General features: G+C 38.5%; 1 protein-coding gene across 2 annotated transcripts; it reads left to right on the top strand.

The window, feature by feature from the left end:
• Window positions 1-2159: 2159 nt before the first annotated feature.
• Window positions 2160-25798, top strand: KDM1B (lysine (K)-specific demethylase 1B). Of its 2 annotated transcripts, XM_010002291.1 has the most exons (20): window positions 2160-2249; window positions 3776-3900; window positions 5717-5806; window positions 6581-6692; window positions 7406-7522; window positions 8475-8513; window positions 9573-9777; window positions 10847-11031; window positions 11830-12006; window positions 12821-12895; window positions 14291-14428; window positions 15907-16078; window positions 17093-17220; window positions 19258-19389; window positions 19767-19841; window positions 20750-20866; window positions 21698-21823; window positions 23269-23391; window positions 24995-25147; window positions 25715-25798. In XM_010002291.1, exons 1-20 carry the CDS (start codon window positions 2160-2162, stop codon window positions 25796-25798), a joined length of 2463 nt encoding a protein of 820 aa, XP_010000593.1. The 2 variants fall into 2 exon arrangements, with proteins under 2 accessions (XP_010000593.1, XP_010000594.1); XM_010002292.1 differs by lacking the exons at window positions 9573-9777; window positions 10847-11031; window positions 15907-16078; window positions 17093-17220.
• The last annotated feature ends 219 nt before the right edge of the window (window positions 25799-26017 follow it).

The raw sequence follows: 26017 nt of genomic DNA, 5'->3' as shown, positions 1-26017 counted from the left end.
AGGGTTCGCGCCCTCGGTGCCGCTCCCCTGTCCCCGCTCCCTGCCGTCGGGGGGGTGTGTGGGTCGTCCCTTCGTCCCGTCCCTTCCCCTCCCACCCCCCCCGACAGCCGCTCCCAGGGACAGGCTCAGCGCCACAGGTGATTCCCACCGAGCTTCCCTGCCTAGGCCGCGCCGAGGGGGCATGTGTTGCCTTCCCTCCCTTGGAAGGGCGTGTTTCTGCAGCCGGGGAGGGAGTAGTGATGGCGGGCAGAGTCGTGGGAAGCTCCAAAGTGAGCGGTGCTGGCTTGTTCTTGGAATTTTATGGGGGGTTTTGGAGGGGCGTTGCTTGTTTTGGGAGGGGACCAAGTGGCAAACACCTGGAAGCAGTGGCCTTGCTGGCAGGCACAGGCGCTGGGCTGATGGCTTTCTTCCTCCCCACCTCCCTCTGCCCCCTCCCTCTTCGAGGAAAAAAAATACGTGTGTGTCTCTCTGCTTCTGGATCTTCAGCCTTTTAACCCAAATCGGGTTACATTCGGGGCTGGCAGCGGCTGCCTGTCATCCCCTGGCAGTCCCCGGGGTAGACCTGCCTCTGACTGCAAGGGCAGCAACAGGAGGTAGGACCAAGCTGAGGTGATCCTGAGGGAGACTGTTGTGCCACTATTCCCAGAAGGAAAGCTCTCGGGGTTTGGAGGGAGGAGGGGGGGGGGGAAGCCCCCATTTTGTGGGGAGTTGCACAGCAGCTGAGGGAAATCTAACGTAAACGAAACTGGTTGGATTTCCTTTCTTCTACCTTCCAACCTCATCCACCCCCATACAGTGGTAAGTTAAGGCACAGTGATACCTTTTTTAGGTCATAAAGTTTGACTTAGTTCTTTTTTTCCCCTCCCTCTAATTAGTTATAATTGGGGAGGGGTGTTAAAAAGAAAAAAAAAAAAGGTAATTTTGTATTGCGTTGTCTGAACTAATTTTTCACTTATGTGGATATCATCATGTGATTTCCCTTCCCCTCCCAAATCAATTTATTTGACGTTGAGAGGAGAATGAAGCACCAATTTATTTGATTTGCATCAGCTTAATTTGAAACTGTTTAAAGATGCCCCATTCTCTTGTCCTGTTACCTCTACTTCTAGAAGCATTCTTGAACGAAGCTGCTGCTACCGTGTCCATCACTGTCAGCTTGAACAAGGAAGATGCAGCCTGGAACAGACAGAATTGAGAAGTCTCAAATATATTTTAAAATATATATAGTTGCAAACTGATCCCTATTACAACAAGATAGCATAAGGGTTTTATCTCCCTTTCTGTATGTGGTGGAGCACATTGAGGTGTAGTTCTTCCTCTAGGCTCTTCTTTTGTGTTTCACAACCTGTGATAAGAATGCCCTTGATAATACCATTTTAAATAGGCTTTCATGTTTCTCTGGCATACTTTCTCACATTCTTGTGCTTTCCAGGTTAGATGATAAACTGTGGTCTTTTCCATGTTCCCACCGGTGTAGTCAAAGACAGTTGTAGAGCTCTCTCGTGGTGTAAACCTTTTATTTTCTCCTATAGTATGCTTAACAACAAAGTTTTTAGTATTCTGATCACCTATCATTGCGCTGCAACTGTAGTTCAGACTTCAGATTCTGATAAACTTCCAGAGGAGGGTGTGCAAAATCTTGGAGCTGGTTGTTCACCTGGTATTCAACACCTCAATAGTACGCTGCGCTGTTTGGAAAAGTGCTTTACAGTGCAAATCTCTTGTTACCAATAAGTCAGTAGTTAGCAGGACAAGCATTATTCAGAGTGGTATTTCAATGCTTGCATTATGAGCTGATGTCTCTTCGCTTTGCCAACCCAAATTCCAATCCAGGTCTTCACGTAATGCAAATCAGATTATTGAAATCCAGGATATGCTGATCTGGAACGGATACTGTCAAGATGTACTCAAGGATCTAATCTTAACTCTGAATGTAGTTTAAAATAGTAGTATTGTTCCTTTCCTGTAAAGCCTCATTTTCCTCCTGAATTAATAGTCAAGCTAAACAGATTCTTACCTAGGTGACTGACAAAAGTAGTATTATGAGTGGCTGTACTGCCCCAGGCAAGTCTACAAAGTCAAGCAACGTTGGTTTTTTTTTCCCCTTAACTATTCCCTACCCCCTTTTTTTTTTTTTTTTTTTCAGATCTAATACTACAATGTCAACTGGAAGGGTACGAACGAAAAAAAAGGCATGTTCTTCAGATCAATCTCCAGACAACCTTCCTCTGAGGAGTTCTGGAAGACAGGTATTTATAATAATTTCAAAACACACGGGTTCGTATTCTGGTGTTTTTTTATTTTCTGTTGACTTTTACAACAAAAACGGGCTTCATTGTGTTCAAGTTAGGACTTACAAGTTAAGACTTAGAGCACTTATCCAGAGAGAGGGAGAATGAGTTGATTTTGTGAATAAGTAAGCAAAGTGTCTGATTTGTGAACGACATTCAGAAAAGATAAGTGCTCAATGTCACGATCCGGTGTTCGGGTACGTGGCAATTTTAATAAATAAAGGTGATCCCAAATGGTGAAATTAAGACACAAACGAGGTCAGATGTCACGCACACAACAAACTTTTATTGCAATAACACAACAAAAGTCCCTAGAGCGGATAGGACAGGCAGGAAAACAGAGACAGGAAAGAGAGGAGAAAGCAGAGAGATAGAGGACAGAAAGCAAGAGCAGAGTTACCACCCACGGTTCAGTGATGTCGTCGATGTCGTCGGTGGGGAAGTAGTTCCAGGTGGAGAAGTGCCACTTTGCACCCACAGAGTCCCACATTTTTATACAGTCCTTGCCCACTGCACCCCCACTTCTCTCCCTGCATAGGGAAAAACCCTTCGGATCTTCTCTGTGATAGCAGGGGCAGGTGTGATGCCAGGGGCTGTGTAGTCTTTGTTTGGCTAATTGATGAGATCAGCCATTACAAAGGAGGAGGTTGAGTCAATTGCCACCACAGGATTAGTTCCTTGCTGTGGAGTTTCGGTCCTAGGAAGTAGCTTGAGACTGGCACTCCTTGTCTTGTCCTGCAAAATCGAATCAGCAGGTGTCGTTCAACTCTCAGATGCCTCGGGACAGACAAAAGATATCCCGAGTGCCAAAGTCCAAGCTTATCTCTTGGATTGTTCGAGGCAAGCACTGTACATCCTGAATGCCACACTCAATATAACTTGTAAATACTTGATGGGTTAAAAATATAATTATAGATTGTACAGCCAGACAAAAAATGGTCTGCTCATCCAGATGGAGGCCTAAAACAACAGGACCTTTGAGGCCCAGAAGAGGTGTTTGGTATAAAGTTTTGCATGTGGACTCCAAAATAAGTCCCAAGCCTACACTAATATGTTATTTGAGGTTCAGATAAGATTGCCACTAAGTGAGGAAGAGGTTTTCTTTTTCTGAAGGAGAAATAAAATTATCGCATGAGGCTGGACTCATTAGCATGTGATGGAGCTTAAAATATTATTTAAACTGGAAGGTTTGCCTGTAATTTCTTTAATGGCAACACTTAAAACTGAGGGAAGACATTTTTTGCTTTAAATTATATTTCCAGTCTTACTGTTTTGTTTTGTTTTTTTCTTTTCTTTTTGGTAGAAAAACTGACCTACTTTGACAGCTGTTTCATGCTGCAGCTATTTCACAATAGATAGAAAACATTTTCATGGTACCATTTTAACCATTTGATGGTACCCACAACCTGCAAACCTGCTCGAATGCCATTTTGCAGAAGATGCTTTTGTGTCATTCTGGTCAGATTTCAGCTGTTGTTTCTTAGGTGAAGAAGAAATCGGCTGAAGCAGCAGATGATGATGATGAAGCTTCAGAGAAGAAATACAGAAAGTGTGAAAAAGCTGGATGCACTGCAACATGTCCTGTTTGCTTTGCCAGTGCAGCTGAAAGGTTTGTTTCTCCTTATTTGCATTTTCCATGGACTTTTCTAAACTTGAAGCCGAAGTTTAGAATCCTAACTATATTCTGAGAAATCCCTTCAGTTTCTAAATGTAGAAGGAGAATCAAAAGGTAGTAATATGAGTCTTTAAGATGCCAGGAAAGTGTCACAAGTTATTCCTGTTGTGGATAACTTTCTACTGTGCGAGTTGCTAATTCAGATACAGAATATCTTTAGAATGTGCTCATTTATGTTATTAGTGGTGTCTTCTGGAACATGCCTTGCTTCTGTGAAACTGAGAGTGTATTAAGTGTAATTTGAGGGAGCTAAACTTGCTTTTGAGATGGAAAATGAAAGCTTTTATCACTCTTCTCCTGGAATACTCTGCGGGTCTGAGGTGAGATTCTGATGTTGACATTTTAGGTCTTGGGAGACAGTCGTAGTTAGTTTCTGAGTTGTTCAAGGCGTTCTGTGCACTTGCACAAGTCCTTGTGCATTCTGACCCCGAAGGCACTGACTGTGTGATTACTGGCAAGGTGTAGCTATAATAAGCAACATGGTAGACCTCGTTACGCAGTAGGCAGACTATAATTACATAGCATTCCTCCCTCCCTGGTTAATTAGAGACAAACTTTCCTTGTTTTAGTTACTATTTATTTTATAACGATATAAAATCGTTTAGTACTTTGTCTTTTAATCAGCGTGGATTGTTCTTTGGTGGCATAAGGTCAATGTGTTCTGGATGTTGTCATAGGAAAGCCAAGTGTTTTGGCAGTTGTGTAACAGACTTCTAGGGGAACTGGGCACATGAGAGATCAGCGTTGGTGATACTAGGATTTTTATTTAGGAAGCAATAGATACTGCTTAGTCATCGTTTTAATTGTTATTTTAATATTTTTATTTCCACCCCCACCCTCCCCCTACATACTTTCTACACCATTTATTTGAGATGAGATTATTTCATGGTGAGCTATTTCAGTTAGTACTTTAGGTCACTGCTTTTTACTTTGTGCATTTATCTTAGACTATTTCACTGAGTTTAGTGAGAGTTTTCTAAGCGAAGAGCAATTGTTTTGTCTGATGAATATAGACTCTAGAAATGGATATTTCCTTCTTAGAGTAATAAGGAATAAATTCCCAGAATGTGTAGCTGCTTCCTCAGGGTTTTCTCTTATTGGGTTAAAATCACAGCCAACTTGGTCACGTGAAAAAAAGAAAAAATAGGCAACATCTGTTTTGTGTTCCAATTTGCCTTTATGGTTTTGTCAGTTGTTCTGGTGATGGGATGTTGTAATGATTTATGAATCAATTGATCACATGTACAATTTAAATGATCACTCGCACATGTGCACTAATATCAGAACAAAATGGAACAAAGTAAATAAACTTAAGTTTTTAAAGAGAGGGACTTTGCCTCCTTATACATTTGTAAAATGCTTAGAGTGTCACAGCACATATTTTAAGAGCAAATGTATTTAATGTTCAGGAAATGTCTGCTTAAAGGGTACTAAAGACAGGCTCAGTTGACCATTGTTAGCAGAAGATTGCTGGAAGCCAGACCAACTATAAAACTGCACATTGTGTACATTTTGCCTCCTTTGCATCTGGTGTTACTTAGTTTGGAAACTGGAAATGTTTGAGACAATTGAAATGATCTTATTGTAAGACTTCAGTGCTTTGTGCGAGTCAGCTTTCATGAATGTAACATAAAGCCCTGGGCTTGTCCTGAATATTTGGTTCATGTTCTTGAATGTGCTAGTCTACAGAAGGATTTTTTTTTTTTCCTAAATGAATCTTAAATCTATTTCTATGTATCCTGCATTACAGATGTGCTAAAAATGGATATACGTCTAGATGGTATCATCTTTCTTGTGGGGAACACTTCTGCAATGAATGTTTTGACCACTATTACCGAAGGTAGGTTGCCAATTAAGGTTGTGTCTTTTTGGTGCTTATTAAAATTTGGCAGATACTACAACTGCTGAAATATCATGTACATAAAAACAATACAGAGACTTGTCCTCTATGCTTACTTTATTCAAAAGTGAGTCTCGGATATTGCTGCTGGATCTGCAGGTGTTGTATGGACTAATCATCGACTTAAATACAGCAGCATGAACAAAACTGGCAGGCTGGTTCGTGTGTGCAGTTCCTCTGAAGCCTTTGGCTTTCTAAAACAACACCAGAGAATTTAGAATTCTGAGAACAGTTTTAAATAAATCTGTTTTCCTTTGTAAAGTAAATTCACTTTACAGTGTGGCTTCAGGAGACCTTGCCTTTCTGCAGCATCAAATCAGTGAGCAGATTTAAATCTTGCAGTTTAGTGACCGTGAAGGCTGGTCAGGCTCACAGAGTGCTCTTGGCTCCTTGCTTCTTCTTATTTGAGTGGAAGTCCAGCTCTGCACAGACTTTTGGGTGCTTACGTGCTCAGTAGTACCTGTGACTCAGTCCAGACCTTAGATAATAGGAAGTGTGCTCATGATCAAGAGGACACAGTGGTCAGGATGCAGTTTATTGCTATTTTAAGAACAGTGACTTTCTTCTTTTTAATAGGAAAAATATAGGACTCGCTACAGCCTTACTTCTCTGTCCTTATATAAAATGTTTAATTTTAGAATAACTGCTGTTGCTTGCAATGAACTAGATACTTGGTTTGCTGACTGCTTGCTGTTTTATTTTCTTTCTTCTTAGCCATAAAGATGGTTATGAGAAATACACTGCCTGGAAAAGGATTTGGACAAGTAATGGTAAAAGTGAGCCCAGTCCAAAAGCCTTCATGGCTGATCAACAGCTTCCTTACTGGGTAAGATGGAGGATGATTAATTTCAAAGGGTATATTTCAATGTGATGCTCTGATGTGAGCTTCTGATACTGTATGTTCAAGCAACAGGTCGGCCAAGTTTTTGTGGGGGTATTCTAGTACTAGAGGACTGTGAAAAAGCTCAAGATAATAGTTCTGATCAGTTCCTCCGCTGTTGGAGATCTTCTCCACACCTCATAAAAAACAACCTTCTGTTGCTTTTCAGTGACGTAGCAGCTGTGTGATGTTCAGGTAGAATAAGACTTGGTGGGGAAAGGGGAGTGTGCCAGCTATAGGAAAGTATGAGCGTGAAAAACTTCCAAAACAGATTTTGTCTTTCCTTAGTAAAGAAAGCTGAAGAAGAGAGACAAATAGAAGGAAGTTTGGTGGCATTTTGTTGTTGCTGTTGGTTCTGAGGGTGAACAATGTGTTTTTGCAGTAATACTCGCAAAACCCACTGAAGACCGTAGTAACTGGATGTTTAATTCTGGAGTTAGGTTCTATGGAGAAATTTAGTCTTACAGGAGATGGGCACCATGTTTCTCTATAATAAATGTCTTACTATGACCTGAGGATTACATGAGAACCAATTCTACAATTAAGTGTGACAACTTCCTCACATCTCCCTTCTCTCTGTTTGGTTAGTTCAGCTTCATTAATCTTATCTGTTAATCAGACAGCAACAAGCAAAAACATGTTTGTTTTTTGACTTGTAGGTGCAGTGCACAAAGCCAGACTGTGGTAAATGGCGTCAGCTGACAAAGGAAATCCAGCTGACACCACAAATAGCAAAAACCTACAGATGTGGTATGAAACTGAACAATTCTACCAAGGTAACACAGAATATTTTTTTGCTCCTACTGAAACTAACAAGTTGGTTTTTCTTCTTTGCAGACGTTAATTTCTTCTTGTTTGCTGCTTAATGTTTCTAATGCTGTTGTCTGACAGCCTGGAGAGCTGCACGGTGACAGATCTACATGTTGTTCGGACTTTTTCTTTCCTCAGTGGGAGTGTCAAGAAAGAAGTATCTGGAATACTCTTTCTCTGCACAGTCAGTTGTAAAATCCTTCATTCTGAAGCTACGGAAAGATTATTGGCATGCACAAAACAGACATACACCAAAATGGTGCTTTTGCCTTTGTTTAGCCATACGTCATTATTGAGGAAAGCACTTTGTAAGCTTAACAGGCTTTTATTAATTTCTAGCGAGTTTGTCATGGGGCTTTACATGAAAACTTTCAGCTTTAGCATGAAGAGAACTCCTGAAATTTGAAAGGGTCCTTATAGTGCCATAGAATCTATACAGTTAAAAACAGCATGAAAATAATGATCATACGAAAATCCAAATGATTAGCATTCATCTTGAAACTTGTGATAAAGATCCTCTTAAAATAAACGAGAAACATTTTATATTCCGGACTGGAAAAGTCTCTGTGGAAAATGTGGAATCTTTCCACAGTTTTTCTATAAAATTATTCCCCCCCCCATTTGTTTCAGTGTTCCACTAAATTTCATGGAATAAAATGTGTATTTTAAGGTCTGATCAGTAGAAACTATTTAACAGATGAGTGTTTTGACTTGGTGGTCTGTTGTGTTTTTAACAATGCATTTTTCTATTATTTCTCTTTGCTAACATAATAATCTCTGCTACAGAAGGCTAGCACTAATACATTTTTTGTTTTTTAAGTTTAAAGAGCTATTTCATATCCAAATTACTTCATTTTATATTTACTTTTTGTTGTACAGCTCAATAATAGCTCTTGACACCATTCACTTTTCTTTCAGACTGAGGGCTCAGACCAGTGTTCCATGCCTGAGGACTTGGTGAGTAATGGCTGTTCCTCCTCATTTGTCCTAGAATATTAAAACAATCTTAAAGCCCAGCATATTTCTTTCCTTGTTCCTTTGGCCAATTATGGCAGTATTTATGCATTTTTCTCAGGAAAATGTCAGACACTATTTTCAACAGAGCCTAGGGCCTTCTGTTTTTTCATCTTTTTCCTCTTTTTCCTTACCATGCCAATTAGCTTTCAGGTGGTTCGTGGTGTCTTTGAGTTGTGGCCTGTGATTCAAGGTTTACTCCTAATTGAAATTCCCCATCCTAAAACTTCCAAATTTCCCTGTGTTTCAGGGGGTTTCTATCTCTAGACAAGCTAGTCTGCTTTTTTTTGAAGACTGCAACAGAACATCAAAAGATGTTCTCTCTTTCCTTTCCTCCATATACAGAAGTAGTCTTGATGTACGTTGGGAGTTCCCATGGGTTTATGATCACATAACCCTGTATTTTAGCTTTGGTATGATCTGATGTTCAATACCCCAATGCTGGTGAGTGCACCTGAGGTACCTCTATCCCAGGTCCCATGTTCAAGCTTATTGTTGAGTCTTGTAGAAGATTTGTGCTTTTCTTTCCTTAATGTATGCTTGATTTTTAAAATAATGCTGAGTCATTAGTGTTTGTTAGGGTTCTAGAAGGTGAGCACAGCAGAATCTAAATTAAATTAATCAGTTTACTGAGACTTTTATAAGTTCAGATTTCTGGATGCATAAACAACTGTAAATGTTTTATAAAGGACCTGGCAAGGCATAGATGTATTGTCAGGGCATGTCTCATCTGTTTGCTTTCCACATGGGTGTGGAGTTTGTGGAGTTTCAGCTCCATTTCTGAGGAAAAGGTTTAATGCTACAGGTGTTCTGCGTCAGGCTGAGGAAGGGGAAAGAGGGAGAGAAAATGTCTTTATGACTTGCGATTCTGAGATTGGTACTGCTAGTGCTTTTTGGTCTCAGTTTTGGAGGGAGGAGGGGGAATTGGTTAATTTTCCAACATTTTCAAAGTACTGATGTGTTCTCTTCTCCCCTCTTTCCTTCACTTCTCCGCTTGGCCAGAGAGTGGCTGAAGTTTCAGACCATTGGTGGTACTCCATGCTCATACTCCCTCCTTTGCTGAAAGACAGTGTGGCTGCTCCCTTTCTAGCTGCATATTATCCAGACTGCGTGGGCATGAGTCCATCCTGTACCAGCACTAATCGGTTACCTGGTGAATCCAACCTTGTGAAGTTAGAGCACTTAAAGAGCGTGCCTAATTTGACTGGTAAGAGCCATCTGCAGGGCTCTGTTGCTTAAATAGGTGTGATAAATTTTGTTTTATAACTGAGTTTATAAGGCACATAATGCTCCTGAGTCAAAAACACAGGTTTTGTTCTCAGCACTAGCACACACAGTTTCTATTTTGATGCAATTTACTTGTTTGTAAGAGAAAGGTAATATATTTGGTATAGCATTTCTTTAGGGAGCAGGCACAAACTGCAAAGGCTTTCTGTTTGTCACCTGCCATTTGTGTACAGAAACAGGAAATTAACATGCGGGTACTTAAAGGTTGATTGCATTCTTAAGGAAATGAAAATGTATCAAAACAAAACATGATTCTGCTGGTTTTCATACTGTGGATCTTTGGGGCTTCTGAGAAAAGGATCTGATGTCTTAAGGTGCTCAGATTCTGTTTAGGTTAATTTTTTTGCTAATGGCAGCTCCAAGAATGAGCCTGGGACTGTGCATCTGCAGAACAGGTCACATATGGAGAAAGGTAATTCGAGATACCCATGATCATCTCAGTGAGTGCTTTGAAGAAAGTTCAGCTTCTCTTTCACTTTAGCAGACTTTGCTTACCTAAGGTGCTGAAAATAAATCTGTTCATCTATTCAACAGATACACATCTGCTTAACAAACTTCATTAAACAGAGCTACCAGTATTGCACGTGGAAGATTATTACTTCTAGGTACTACCCACTCTGGGCAGTATTCAGAGTTGAAGATGAAAGGGGGTCAGAGCACTGCATTAGCCTGGCACAGTCCTTAGACTTGAGCTTAGATCCTGTTCCTTGTTGGACATGGCAACTGAGGACATACTGTTTCTCTGACAAAACTTTAGCTCTGATAGGTCCAAGACATATACCCATCAGGTAGCAGGACAATAAAACACAGCCTAGAGGGTATGACAGGGGAGAGGAGTATGAATTGAATCATTCTGAAGGTGGCTAGAGGCTGGAAAGCTGCCTTGCTTGTTTATCTGTGTGAGGTCAATGGATCAATCATCTTGGAGGGAAAAGGATGCGATGAGGATACTATGGAATATGACTAGGTTGTGGTGTGTCTTTCTTCAGTTGCAGGCATGAACAAATATTTTCAGCCTTTTTACCAGCCCAATGAATGTGGGAAAGCACTTTGTGTGAGGCCAGATGTCATGGAACTGGATGAGCTCTATGAGTTCCCAGAATATTCACGAGACCCTACCATGTATCTGGCTTTGAGAAACCTCATCTTGGCTCTGTGGTACACAAACTGCAAGGTAAGAGATGCCAGTAGTTCATTTGTTTGTTTACAAATCATAGCTACTTTTTTTTTTTTTTTAATGTGAACTCTCTTCCTAGGAATTGGCCTCTCTTCTTAGGCGTTTCGTTATGCACCAGAAAAACTGCTCCTATCCTTTTGAAAATGCATGGGTTTTGTTGGGGTTTTTTTGAGTTTTCACTCTTTCACAGTTGGATACAAAAGTTCTTAAACTATTAAAACTTTACTGAGTCTGCCCAGCTATTAACTTTTAAAGGGATGCTCAGACATTTCTGAACAGTGTTTGTGGATGCTTTAAGATTATTTTTTTCACATAACTGTTGGACATGGAAGTGATTGTCTTTTCACTTATTCTAACTCTATGGCATTTCCTTAAATGCTGGAGTTTCACATAGTGAAGCTTTCAGAAACTGATGTCTGTATTTACATGAAGGTTTTTGATATGTCATTTTGGAATGGATTTTACTGGAATGTCATTGTGAGCATTGCCACCAGTTAAGATTAGTTTTGCAGTCAGGGATGCCTTTCAATACTATTTTTGTATTAATGGACAACACCATGGAGTTTGCAAGAGTGTCTTGTAGACTCATTTGCTTTTATTCCATGTTTATCTGGCTTAATAAACTGTTACCCTACTATGTAAAGCTGGCTAGTAAGAAACTTCCATAAAACTTGCTTTTAAAATGGTCTCAGAAGTCCAATTCATTATTTTTACCATCTGCTTTACAGTTTAAATAGGAAAAAAACCTCAATATCAGAAAATCAACACTTTCTATTCTCTATTTCTCCTTTGCAGGAGGCTCTTACCCCTCAAAAGTGCATCCATCACATCATTGTTCGAGGGCTTGTGCGTGTTCGCTGTGTACAGGAAATGGAGAGGATACTTTATTTTATGACAAGGAAAGGGCTTATTAATACAGGGATTTTATCAGTCAGTCCTGACCAGTATCTTCTTCCTAAAGAATACCATAATGTAAGTTGCTGTAATAAACACTATGTTATCAAGGCTTTAAAACTACATGACACATGTAATTTTTTTTTTGGTTCTGGATTTTTTGGTCATTACATATCATTCCAAGCATTTATGTACAAATTACATCTAAAAGAAAACACATTTCATGTTTTTCACATGGTTTTCATCTGTCTTCAATGGTTATGGGAACTACAGAGATGGGACTCTTGGCAGCAAGGTTTTTGATCCCACTAAAATCTGTGGAATTCCACTCTATGGATAATGTGCTTTCTATCAGGTTCATACTGGTTTGCAAGAACTGTGATTTAAGGGTACCTGTTTATGACTAGCAATTTCCTTGACAGCACACAGACACCTATCTAGTTAATGTATTCTGTAATGAGATAATATCTTAGAAACCGTAAGCTGATTTATATTTGGAATGTGTGTTTGTGTATGATTTAATTTATAAAATAGTTTTACTGCCCAATCCCATCTGTGATTGAAATTATTACAAATTGTGTTTTTATCTGGTAATTTCAGTTAGAATTTGTTACTTGACTGATAACTTCATCTGTTTCTGTTAAAAGACCTTGAGACATCTGCTTTTAATGCCCTTAAACACTATTTTCAAAGCTACAATTGATTATCTCTCTCTATATTAAGTGTGCTATCATTTAAAAAAATTCTCATTGATTATTTCAGAGGACAAGATAGCCTAGACTTCTGAAACCTACAAGTATTTTAACTCTAGCAAGAAGAATAGGTGTGCAATGATAATTTCTATTTTGGTTCTAACTAGTTTGATTTATTTAAATTTTTAATTATATTTTAGAAATCTGTCATTATTGTTGGGGCTGGGGCAGCAGGATTAGCAGCAGGCCGACAACTGCACAACTTTGGAATTAAGGTAAGAAACTTTAAAGTACATTACTTGGATACTTTCAGAGGAAATCCAATTTTTTTTTTTCTCCATCAGAATTAAAAAAAATGTACATTCTTTTTACAAACATTTATGCATAGGGCATCCTAAGTAATTAATACAATCTGGGGTTTTACCAAGTAAATCTGCTGCTTAAAACCAGCATTGATTTGTACCTAAAATTCAACAAAGCATGCAGGGAATATTTTGCATAGATTTAGGTTGGGAGGGTAGGGGAGACGTGGATATTCACATTCAAATAATGGGTCTGTAGATTATGATGGCTGTTTAAATGACCTGAAATTTTCTTTCAGTTATGCATTTTACTGCACTTTCCTGTTGCTTATTAAAACAACCAAATCACATATATTTCTCTTTTCCCTCCTATTGATCATTGACTGTAATCTCACAATATTCACATATTGACATAATTGTACACATGAGAATGTTGTTGTGAAAATATATGGGACTCTACACATGAAGCATTTGCAGGGCTGATGTTTAAGAAATTTAATGAGCATATGGCTTTCTGGATTTATATATTTATATGTTCATGTATAAATTTATATGGATCCCTGAATCCTATAGGCCCATTATTGAATTATTTGGTTGCTAAACAGCAAATTGCAGTGCAGCCTTCCTTTACATCAAGTCCTGTGGAAAGCTAACCTGCAGTAAAATACATAAATACCAACTGGCAGGGTTTTTTAAAAATATGTAAAATATATATTTTATACATATATATGCACGCACACGCACACACACACTCTGTTGCTTTCCACTGCTCTGGAGATGGAGTTTCTCTAAAAAGCCTTTCTCTAAAAATAAAAAGGATAATATAAGTAAAGGTAAACATATTCAGTCAGACACCCATTTGACACAGTATCCTGTGTCTGTCTGTGACAAGTAGCTGAAGGAGGTATGTATGAATGGTGGAAATACATGCTCTGGAATGGGGTATTCTTGGAATATCTTAGGAGTAATTTTCTCCAGAAGGTGTATGGACTTCCTCAGATAGACACTGCATCCAGATCATTGTGTTTAATAGCCAATAGCATGCCTTAAACTCCCATTTTGAGATTTTCTGAATATGTCTTTAGCTTTTCAAAAAATAAGGTTTATCTTTGTTAGGGTTGTTCCTTAAAGCAACACTTATTTTATATTTTCTGTCCCAAAGGGATACATACTTACATATGTCTTTAAAAGACAATTTAAATGCATAAATGAACTATATCCACAAACACAAATAAGGTGTTGAGATTCTTAGCATGACTGAATTGCTTGGGGTTTTTGTGTGTTTTGCTTTCTCCTTTGCTCTGGAGTTGAATGGATGTGTTTAATATAATCAAATCTTACAATTTGCTAACCTGAACTGTATCGCAGGTCATCGTCTTAGAAGCTAAAGACAGAATTGGTGGCCGAGTGTGGGATGACAAGACATTCAAAGGAGTCACTGTTGGAAGAGGTGCACAAATCGTCAATGGATGCGTCAACAACCCAATAGCACTAATGTGCGAGCAAGTGGGTTCCCTGCAGTGGTCATGCCTTATCACTAGTGAAAAACTGTCTTTAAAGTCAGGCTCGGGTGGCTGGGTAAAGTTGGGAGTCCTTTTTCATGACATGATTAAAACACTGTTCTGTGTCGTAAGTTAACTCCACGTTGCTATTATATCTTTGATAACAGCTGGGGACAGATAAGGGCTGTAGAATGGTTTTGGGCACAGAAAAACAAGGAAGTTCCAACTTCAGAACCAGCAGAAACCACTTTTCCCTCCTTTTCTGGATATAGTAATGTAAAAGGTCTCCAGCAGACTTCCTTAGAGCTGAGAAAGGCTCCCAAAGTGTGGGAGGCTATTGCTATGTTGTAATACATACTGCTATGACAGACTTGCCTTTGCTCAGCCTCTATGTTTCTAATTCAGTCTCACACATGTTAAGATAAATATGTCTAGCAACTACTGATGCAAATGCACTTCGTTGGGGTTTTTTTTTCCCTGTTTGTTGGTTTGGGTGCTTTTTGAGCAGAAAGCTGAATTTCTCCAAGAGAAACCTGAGTATGGATTTTGTTCAGAGAGGTGTACAAGTCCAGCCCATGCTGGTTCAACTATTTAGTGCTCTATAGTGCAATGAGGAATTTATTTATTTTTTGTTTAAATCATTTTTAGTTAGAAGGGGAGGAGCAATGACTTCTGAATACACGTTGGGCACTCATCCCTTTTTTTGGTCATTTGATGTCATCTTTCATCTAAGTATAACTGTAGATCTGCAGTGGTGACCAACAGCCTAGAGATTTGTGAGGACAGGTGAAAAATCCTGGAATGCACCCAGAGTAACAGTGCCCTAGGAAGAAGTTGGCACTATAGTTGTGCTGTTTTCTCTAGGCTGAGTCTGTAGAACATGAAAACATCTTTATCCTGATTTAGCTCTGCTGTGCATTTGCTACAAATTGGACAAGCAGAACAAAATACTAGTTTTGATTCAAAATAATTTCTTTGTTTGTTAATAAAATTGGAGGTAACTGGCAAGCAATATCCTGTCAATTCCTGAATCCAGGGAATTGTTTGGGCATCAGGAAGTTGTAGAAAAGAACTGATTTTAGTGGTGACTTAAGAGAATAAGGTGAGGTAAAAATTAAGAAGACTGAAGGTTCATCGTGTTTGATTACCAGGCCACCCAACGTCTCTGGACTAGTCCCTAGTCTGACAGGAAAGTTGGAGATGAAGTTTCCAGGAATCCCTGATAAAGAAAAGGATTTAAGAGTGGGGAAAACCAGTTTATTGACAACTAATGGATAGAAATTGTTGGTATTCCAGTTTGCATTGCTGGTATTTCAGTTTTAGAACAAGAGATTGAGGTAATCTGACTAAAAAAAGTCATGGATGTTTTTGAAGTGGCATCACTTAAATCTGATGGACTCGCCTCACTTGAAATAACTTTGGGGAGGTTAGGCACTGTAATTTTCCCATACTTAAAAAGCAATAAAATGTCTTTTTCTTAAGCTTGGCATTAAAATGCACAAACTAGGGGAGAAATGTGACTTGATCCAGGAAGGAGGAAGGATAACAGATCCCACTATTGATAAACGTATGGACTTTCATTTCAATGCCATCCTAGATGTCGTCTCTGAGTGGAGAAAAGATAAAACCCAACATCAAGATATTCCTCTTGGTGGTAAGTGGGAGATGTATTGCAAAGTGAAGATGTTGGCTCTGTTCAGTTTTATGTTAAATTGGCTTTTACATCAGACCTTTTTAGAAGTCTTATGTCTGTACATCTGACCTGAAATCCAACAGTGATGCCTTGGCTCTGTGGAGAACTAATGGAGATTATCATATACACACAGACCAAAATGTCACTTGTAACTTTTAAGGAAGCCTAATTTGAAGGCTTTTCTAATACTGTATGACTTCAGAGGTAGTATATTGTTTTCATGAGGTAGTCTTTTCAGTATAACTAGTGGCACTAGCTGTTCAAAAGACTTGCTTCTTGCTGAAGCAGGCCATAGCTAGCCATAACTCTTGCACTTTTTGACCAATCTGTATAAAAAAGAGCCTGAATAAAACCTTCTGCTGGCGAGAATAGTTGTCTCCATTGGTATCACCCCCCACCACACTTGTAGCATGTAAGCACATTCAACAACAAAAAATAAACTTGCTCAGAAATGTCTGCCATCCACGTATTTTCAGTGTGGATTCTGTAAAACAGAATTAGCAACTCGTATGTTCTTCAGTGAACTCTGGATCAAATTTCTCAACTCTCTTGGTTTTGTAAAAAATAAGCAGGATTTATTTGCAAGGATTCTCCATTACCTTAAAGTGTATTTTCCTTGAAATATCTTCAACTGTATATTGGTGAAAGCTAAACAATTTATCTCCTGTCTCAACTGGCCAGCCTAGCTGTGCTGTTGCACAATGTGTTTATTTTTAAAATAATATTTCAACCTTTTTTTTTCCTGAAGCTATGTGTTTCTTTTTTGAAGATTATTTTACTAGGGAAACATACGATTAAACAACATTGTATTTTATCACTGGAAGGATGTTGCAGTTTTTTTCTATGAGAAGAAAAACTTCTTACTGCAAATTACCAATAAGCTTGAAAATTGTGTGATCCAGAGAATAGCATACTGAAATGCAGAACTTCTGAAGAATCATGACATATTTTTATTTTAAACATGTTCTTTCACAGAAAAAATACAAGAAATCTATAAAACCTTTATTCAGGAGTCTGGTATCCAGTTCAGTGAGTTGGAAGAAAAAGTACTGCAGTTCCATCTCAGTAATCTGGAGTATGCCTGTGGCAGCAATCTCTCTCAGGTGAGTTTTGATAGCTGTGTTCTGAAGTGATTGAGCCTCACAGAAAATAGGACTGGAAGTAACACTGAGAAGTCATCTGATCCATCCCAAGGCACCAAAGGAAGAATCAGCTATCCTTGAACACTTGCTACATCCCTAACCTGTTGTGTAAGAGCGCTGGGACACAGACTCCAGCTCTGCCTTAACTAATCTGATGGGAGGTAACTGTGTCCTGGGCTGCATCAAAAGAAGTGTGGCCAGCAGAGCCAGGGAGGTGATTCTGCCCCTTTACTCGACTCTCATGAGACCCCACCTGGAACACTGTGTACAGCTCTGGGGCTCCCAACATAAGAAGGACATGGAGCTCATGGAGAAAGGCCAGAGGAGGGCCACAGAGATGATCAGAGGGCTGGAGCACCTCTCTTATGAGGACAGGCTGAGAGACTTGAGGCTGTTCAACGTTGAGAAGAGAAGGCTCCAGGGAGACCTCATAGTGGTCTTCCAGTGCCTGAAGGGGCTACAGGAAAGCTGGGGAGGGACTTTTTATAAGAGCACATAGTGACAGGACAAAGGGGAATGGTTTTAAACTGAAAGAGGGTAGATTTAGGCTAGACATTTGGAAGAGATTCTTTAATGTGAGCATGGTGAGAAACTGGAACAGGTTGTCCAGGGAAGCTGTGGAAGCTCCATCCCTGGAAGTGTTGAAGACCAGGTTGGATGGGGCCCTGAGCAACCTGAACTAGTGGGAGGTGTCCCTGCCCATGCAGGGGGCCCGGAACTAGATTATCTTTAAGGTCCCTTCCAACTGAAACCCTTCTAAGATTCTGTGACGAGTTCATGACATGCTTCCAGCAAGATCCTCTTTAATGTAGAAGCTGAGAGTAGATGATGCAGTGGAGTAGGGTGCATTGCTGAGGTGCTGGGTGGTAGGATTCACATGAGTGTTTCTCTTCCTCAGATGTTGCGAGTTCTGCTTCTCAGTTCTGTGTTTAAAAACTGAGGCATTTCTCTACTTTGCTAGGTATCTTGAAAATAAATGCATTTAACTTCTGACGTGTTCCAACACCCTGACAGTGGGCCCCACTTCACCACTCCTAGGTATTCTGTTGATGATGTGATACTTGCCTTTCCCCGTTACTTCAATTTTAACCAAGCAAGTTCAGGAAATATCAAAATACTATGTTGTTTGCAGTGCATTACTCAGTCCTGTTACTTGGGTTAAGGATGTTTAGGGTCAACTGTACTACTGTAGTGGGGCAGTTGATTGATATATGCAGATGCTCATATCTGACCTGAGAAGCACTTAAGAAAAATCTGCAAGACAATACTATACCAGGGCAGTCAGTGGAAATTGTTTTCATATCTCAAGCTTTCACACTTCATGAGCACTCAGGGGAAATAAGATGTTGAAACCTATTTTACTTTCAATTTTAAAATAAAAACGTGAAGTAAATGCAACTTCAGTGATGGAATTGAATTTGAATCGCAGTTTGAGAATTGTTTGAAATTTTTCACTGCTAAGAGGTCACTGTGTAGTGCAAATATGACTATTCTACTAACTATGAGTTTGCAGGAGTGGTAGCAGGTCAATGAAATATATGGAATAACCTCCAAAGTGACAGAAATACTCAATTGAGAATTTTTTGTATCTCATTTTCCCCTCATGTTGGGAAATAAAATATTTCCATTTTTATTTAAGTCTTCAGGCTGTAAAATCTGATTTCTTTGCTAGAGACAGAAAACTGAAATAAATATGCAGCAGCCCACCTGAGTTTTTGTACTACTGTCCTTGTTTTCTCTACAAAGCAGAACTATAAATCACCTACTAGTGACCAACCCATATTATGACATTTCTTCATCCAGTAATTCATGTGTTGCATAGTGGCCTTAGGTAAAAAAGCTGTTTGCTTCTGTCAGCGTTATCATACGTTCTGCTGATACAGGTTTTTGTTTTCCAATTGTGAAGGGAATAAGGGTGGCTTCTTCCAAACTTTGGGACTTGTCCTAGTACCCATGGCACCTCAGCAGTAGAGACAGCTAGTTATGTTCTGTCCACAGGTATCTGCACGCTCGTGGGACCACAATGAATTTTTTGCCCAGTTTGCTGGAGATCACACTCTACTAACTGTGGGATATTCTACTGTGATTGATAAATTGGCAGAAGGGCTGGACATTCGGCTGAATCTTCCTGTGAGTCTGGAAATTTTACACAGTGTTTGTCTTGGATATATGTAAAACACTTGTATTCTTTTGGATGAGGCAAATCTGTGGCTGTGATTATTTCAACTTCTCTTTAAGAAAGGAGAGGACAATTTCAGCATTTGTGGAAATCCTCTTTGAGGACTATCAGTACTTAAATATTATATGATGAGCTTATATGTTAAAATCATGATGATTTCTCTTTTTTCAGCTTTCATGGAGGCTACTTTTTTTCTTTCAATATTTCTCTAGAAATTTCTGTTCCTCAATTTCTATTTTGCAGACTGGTGCTATATTAGTTGTTCTTGTCTGAATTTGTATTGCATATGTAGATTTTGTAGTATAATCTTCAATTTGTCTTTCAATAGGTACAAAGTATTGACTATTCTGGTGAAGAAGTCCGGGTTACTACTGCAGATGGAACAGTGTGGACAACACAAAAGGTACTCAATATACTTCAAGATTAAGGCTTTTTGGGGAACACAAGAGCAATACTGACCCTATTACATGTCCTTTTTCTCTTTTTTCCCTTAGAAGACTTAGTCCAATTTTTCCCCAAAGATGAAAACTCATATATCCTACTGACCCATATTTGGATGTCCTAGAGCCTATTGTTTGTTAAGCAACCTTGAGTTTTGAGTACTAGTTGATTTGAAAAACTAAGCACTATAAAGGTAGCTCTAAAAATATGAAGCAAATAGATTTTTGTCTGGTCCTCAAAGTAACAGTTAAGTTTTCTGGTTCTCTTCCCTGCTCAGCTTTACACTGTTTAGCATATGAATCTGCCCTGTTAAAATTTTCCCCTTCAGAATGCAGGACTTGACTACCTGTATTTCTCTATCTCCCTTATTCACTGTATCTCCATCTGCTTCATGGTGCATAATTCAGCTTTTACTACTTTTTAAAACTTATCTGTAAACTTGATCAAGATTGGATTGACAATAACAGTGTTACTGAGCATATTTTAAAGAGAAGGGATCTATCAAGGAAGAAAAAACAAACCCAAAGCAATCACAGTCTTTACTTACAGAAAGACAGTTTTGGTAATTTGAGAGCCACTGACTGTCATTTACAGGAGGTATTAATATTAGTAGCAAGGTTAGTCACTCTGATACAAGCAATTCAACAAACTACAACTTAAAACCAGTGAACTTCAACATCTGTTCTTGCCTGAATGTTAGGCATGTCTTCCCCATTAATAAGGAGTAAAAGTAGGCACTAATCTGGAGGTGTCTAGTGAGCATTATGCTGTATCCTACAAGAATAATCCAAGATAGTTGAGAGGATGCTGCAAGGCTTAAATGCAGTATTCAGCTTTAGCTACTGCTGAGATTGTAATTATTTCTTTCAGGTATTAGTGACTGTACCACTAGCCCTTCTTCAGAAGAATGCCATTCAGTTTAATCCTCCACTGTCAGAAAAAAAAATTAAAGCCATTAATAGTCTGGGAGCAGGAGTAATTGAGAAAGTAAGTATTTTCAGATTGTATTTCATTTTCTCTTCATAAAAGCACTGGCTGCTTTGTCCCTGTTATTTTTGCTTCATATTTCTCAGGATTTATGATGCATTTAGTTTTATTTGTATAGTGTAGTCCAGAAGAGCAAAATGCTATCAGGAATCACATATATTTCTGTTTCTTAGATTTACCAATTTAATGGGGTTTTAAAGAAATTGTTCACAGAAACACTTCAGAGCTTTGATGTTTTGTTCCTAATTTTGAGCAAACCTTCATGATGGTCTTTAGATCTTCCAGAATTCTAATAAAATATTTATTCTAGGTCCTTTTGACATAATAAATACATCAATTATGTTAGAAGGATACTGAAGGGTTTGTATTTGAACAGTGCGAAAAGACACCTCTCCTGAAAAGATCTCTAATAAGATGTGTGCTTAGAAGAAATCAGTAACAGAAGTAGTGCCAGCAATATGATTATAACAATGTTGAAATTTAAAGGCAAGATAGAGAAAGCCCATGTGCAGGATGGGGATCACTAAATTCTACATTAGGTTTGTCAAAATTCTGAATTTCTTAAGGATTTTCCATAGTGAATTCCACTGTGAGTATAATATTGTCTGTGCATCTTCAGTTTGTAGGACTAGTGGTTTGTATTTTTCCTTCCCTGTCCCCACTAAAGAACAAGCCCATATATTCCTTGCTGAGGCCCTCTTCTAGAACTAGGTGTCTCTAATGGAGTGTGAGAAGGAGAAAGAAGATAATTTCATCATACACCATACCCAGTTAAGAGTTTTGTTGTGTATGAATTGCTTTAATTCCATCTCTCTCTTGCTCTCTCTCTAGATTGCCTTGCAGTTTCCTTACAGATTTTGGGACAGTAAAATTCAAGGAGCTGATTTTTTTGGTCATGTTCCACCCAATGCCAGCCAGCGTGGGCTCTTTAGTGTTTTCTATGACATGGATCCAGAGGTAACATACACTAGTTGCATTTTCTGTTGACCCTTCAGAAATTCAGTTTGGAATCTAGGTGCAATAATTACTGAAGAATGAAAGTCTTCTTCTTCCTCCAGCCCCCATAATTGTGAAAAGAAGTGGAAGCAGTGGTATTTATCAAGAAAAAATCTGATTGATGCTTCATTGTAATAAGTGGGAATGTTTTTCTGTGTTTGGATAAAAAATAAAATATAAGCAAGTTAATACTTTTATTCTCAAACTGTCTTGAAAACAAGTCTGTAATACCTGACTATAGGTATACTAATATGGGAGAAAGTCTCCCTGTCTCTTCCAGTTTAGGACTTCTTTTCCCTTATTTAAATTAGCTAAACATCCTGTTAAAAATATAATCCTGGCTTATTAACACTTAATGGCTTGCACTAACCTGAATAACCATGTAGAGTGGCAGAAGACGAATAGTAGGTTTTGTATGAAACTGAGGTCTGTAGAGTCAGTCCCAAACTCATGAATTTCAGAACAAATTCAAATCAGTCCACTGACATTGTGCTTCTCTTCCCTGCCAGTTCCAAGCTGACACATTACATCTTTATATACCACCTTCTCATGGTTTTACAACAACTGCTTACTACTTGGCAACAATTAAAACGCCATTTTGTAACCTTATGACTTATTCTGAAAGGAAATAATCCTGTGAAGATTGTGCTCTGTTACACTATCTGTACCTATAAATGACTTCCCTCAAATAAGTTTTCTGTGATACTTTTAAGCTCATTCTACGTGTGGTTCCGTGTGCTGGTGCTATTCAGAGATACTGATAAAATTCTGAATTTGCTTGATAGCTACTCTGCTAGCTATCAAGTTTAGCAACAGAAGAATTGCCTTATATAAACAAGAGAGAGAGTTCTTTTAAAGAAGTTGAGAACCTGTGTGCTAATCTATAGTCGCCACTTCATCTTTGAAACTTCTGCATGATAGCAGATTTCATGAAGTGGAAGAAAACACCAGTAGAGCTGAGCTTTCATTTCTTGGGCCAAAATCGACAGGTAAGAACTTAGTATTGGCCAAAACATATCTAACTAGAATTTAAATAATTCTCTTTGTTACCACCTTTTGAAATTGGGAGTACAGTTAAAGTGGAATTTTGGCACAGAACTGGAGTTAAGAGGTCTGACACAACACTGTAAATCTCAAGACTTTGTGTAGCCTTTAAATAGGTAGATAAGAAGTTTTCAGTTAATTCAGCAAGTTGTAAAAGGAGCTGACTGTAATACAGATCTGTGAACAAGACGTCAGAGGATGTTGGTAATTTGAGCATAGATACTGTAGAATTGCAGCCTTTACGCTAAGGAATCAAACACACTCTAGAAGAAAAGTTGCATTGCAGCTAAAAATATCTTTGCCAATGCCAATTAAAAGGGAGTTTGTTGAAATTATCTCCTATGTTAATGTCTTGGTTTTAGGGCAAACAAAGCGTTTTAATGTCAGTGGTCACTGGAGATGCTGTGACAACCATTAAGAATTTAGATGATAAACAAGTACTGCAACAGTGTATGACTGTACTTCGAGAGCTGTTTAAGGAGCAGGTAAGAGAAGCCTCTTAAGAGATAAATTAACTTGCCAACAGAGGTAAAGCTTTCACTTGTATGACTTCATGATATATAGGAAAACTTATGACATGTTAAACTATTTTTGTGCCAGTTTGAGGGAGTATGTTTCCTTTCAGAAATACTAAAACCACAGTTTGTTCTCTTATATGAAGAGTGTGAATTGAAATATCTTTGATCTATCTGGAGGAAAAGGTACTGAACTGAAAAACAGAAAGAACAATCACCCTTTAAAGTGATTTTAGAAAGGAAAATTAATTAAAATCAGAAATTTAGGCAGGTAACACAAATATACTTCTTACTGAGCTGTCATTTTTTCCAAACATTTTTCTTTGGTCATCACTGCTTCAGATACATCGTAAAAGGTTTATGCTAGATGAATTTGATGGCAATTTCCCCTCCCTCCCCATAAAAAAGCAACTGAAATGACAACCTCCCCACCCCCAAATCAAGCAAACCCCTCACTATTCTAATAAGAATGGAGGTACAGACAAAATGATCTAACAAGGGCCCTGTATCCTGACTGTAACAAAAAAAAAAAATGTACTTTTGGTAATGGCTTTGCAGTTTCCAGAATTATGTGAAATTTAAGTCCACGTTACCTGCTATTTTAATCTCATGAGAAGGTCAAGGCAGCAAACAAGTCTTTGGTTTTGGTGCTGCTCTAGTCTAGAGTGGTTTTCATGTCTGTGTCTGCGGTTTTATAGCAGTTGTGAATTTGAGTCATCTGTCCACAGTGCAGCAGGATTTTCAAAGACAAGATAGCTTCCAGAGGTGTACTGGAACTTCTGGGCTGTTCATCTTCCTATGCTTGGCTAGCCATTTCTCTTGATTGCTTGGGCTATTTGCCAACACCAGATGTTGTGTAAGAGGCATACAGGGGTGCTTCTGTTTACTTGTCACAAGTCCCTCCAGAGTAAGACAAAGACTAAACCTTCACACAACAGTTATCCAGGCTCTTTTTTTGGTAGAATTGTGTGGAATTTGCATGCTGCAATGTGACAAAGAATACACAGTATTACTGTCATGGCTTAGCTAGAGACACTCTTGACTTTATTTTGTTTTCTTCCTGAAACTACTTTTCAAGACAGCTCATTTTCTGAGCTGTCTTAGATAAGTAATGTTATTTCTCTGTTGAAATAAAATTCTCTCCAAAATGAAGATTACATTTTGAGATTTAACAAGCAACAAGAAGCAAAGCATCATACCTTCATAAGATGGAAACTGCTTACATTATACATACAAACATATTGAAGGATGTTGATAGTGGTATTTCACCTGTTTGCAAGAGTATCTATGTATTTTGATGGTAATTTTTTTTGTGTGTAGTTTTTGGTATGTTACAGTATCCAGACTTGTTGCAATCAAAACAGAGCAACTGTGATGTTTTAGGCAAGACTAGCAAAATTATCTTTGTGGTTAGTAGTATAATAAAATTGGAATTTAATTCTGAAATGTGATCTAATTTGTGTCATAGTAATACTGCATACTCTAAAGATTACAAGAAACTCTTCGTGAGAAAAACCTATGTGATTATGAGCTTTTTTTTTTGCAGTGCATAACTTCTATTTTGGTTATGCAGGAGGTTCCTGACCCAGTGAAGTTCTTTGTTACTCAATGGAGCAAAGACCCCTGGCTCCAAATGGCATATAGTTTTGTAAAAACAGGTGGCAGTGGTGAAACTTATGACATTATAGCTGAAGACATACAAGGAAAAATTTTTTTTGCTGGCGAGGTAAGTATCTTTGTTACTGTTGATTAAGGTGATTGGGGAACCATTTCTTATGAAAGATTGTCTTTTGCTAACCAACACTGTTAATCTAGAAGTAGCATACAGAAGTTAGAGACATATGCTAATGTTTCCTGATTTTGATACAGAACCCTCTATATTCATGTTAATATTGGGCATGGAAAGCCTGTCAGGTATTTAAGGTCAGGAATGAACTGCATAACCCGTAAGTACAGAGCATGACAAGACTACACAATTCACTTGTATTTTTAGTCAAATTGTCTGTAATCCGTTGGTGGGTAAGATGATGAATGCTTACTGCTGATGGGATAGGTTCTTTCTGTACTGTCCTAGTAAAGTGCAGATGGCAAAACAGACTGCTAATTTTGCTAGTTGACTTCCTTGCAAATTTTGAAGGTGCTAAAAATCTTAAATATTTCTTCTTAAATTCTAAGAAGTTTTCCATGGCTTTAAGAAATGTTGGTATATGGTTAAGGAAAACAAAACTACTCTTATAAACTGAAATTCCATCTGTTCTCTTAATTTTACAATTATTTTTTTTTTTTAATACAGGCCACAAATAGGCATTTTCCTCAGACCGTTACAGGAGCTTACTTGAGTGGGGTCCGAGAAGCAAGCAAAATAGCAGCATTTTAAGTACAGAAATTTTGTGTTTATAGATACATTTGTAGTTGTTTTCTGTGGGTAAAACTATCTTCAAGTTTCCTATTGCTGCCTTTTCCCTAAGTGGTACTTAAAGAGCATATGGTACCTGAAGATAAAATCTTCATCTTCCTTTTCCTCTCTTTATCCCCCACCTCCCTTTTAAGCCCTGATGATACACATCATTGGGGTTTATTTTCCAGCTGGGGTATT

The sequence above is a fragment of the Chaetura pelagica genome, unplaced genomic scaffold (assembly GCF_000747805.2).
Source record: "Chaetura pelagica isolate M959 unplaced genomic scaffold, ChaPel_1.0 scaffold1047, whole genome shotgun sequence".
NCBI lineage: Eukaryota > Metazoa > Chordata > Aves > Apodiformes > Apodidae > Chaetura > Chaetura pelagica.
Note: the sequence above shows the minus strand (reverse complement) of the source record. Positions and strands in the feature narration are given on the sequence as shown.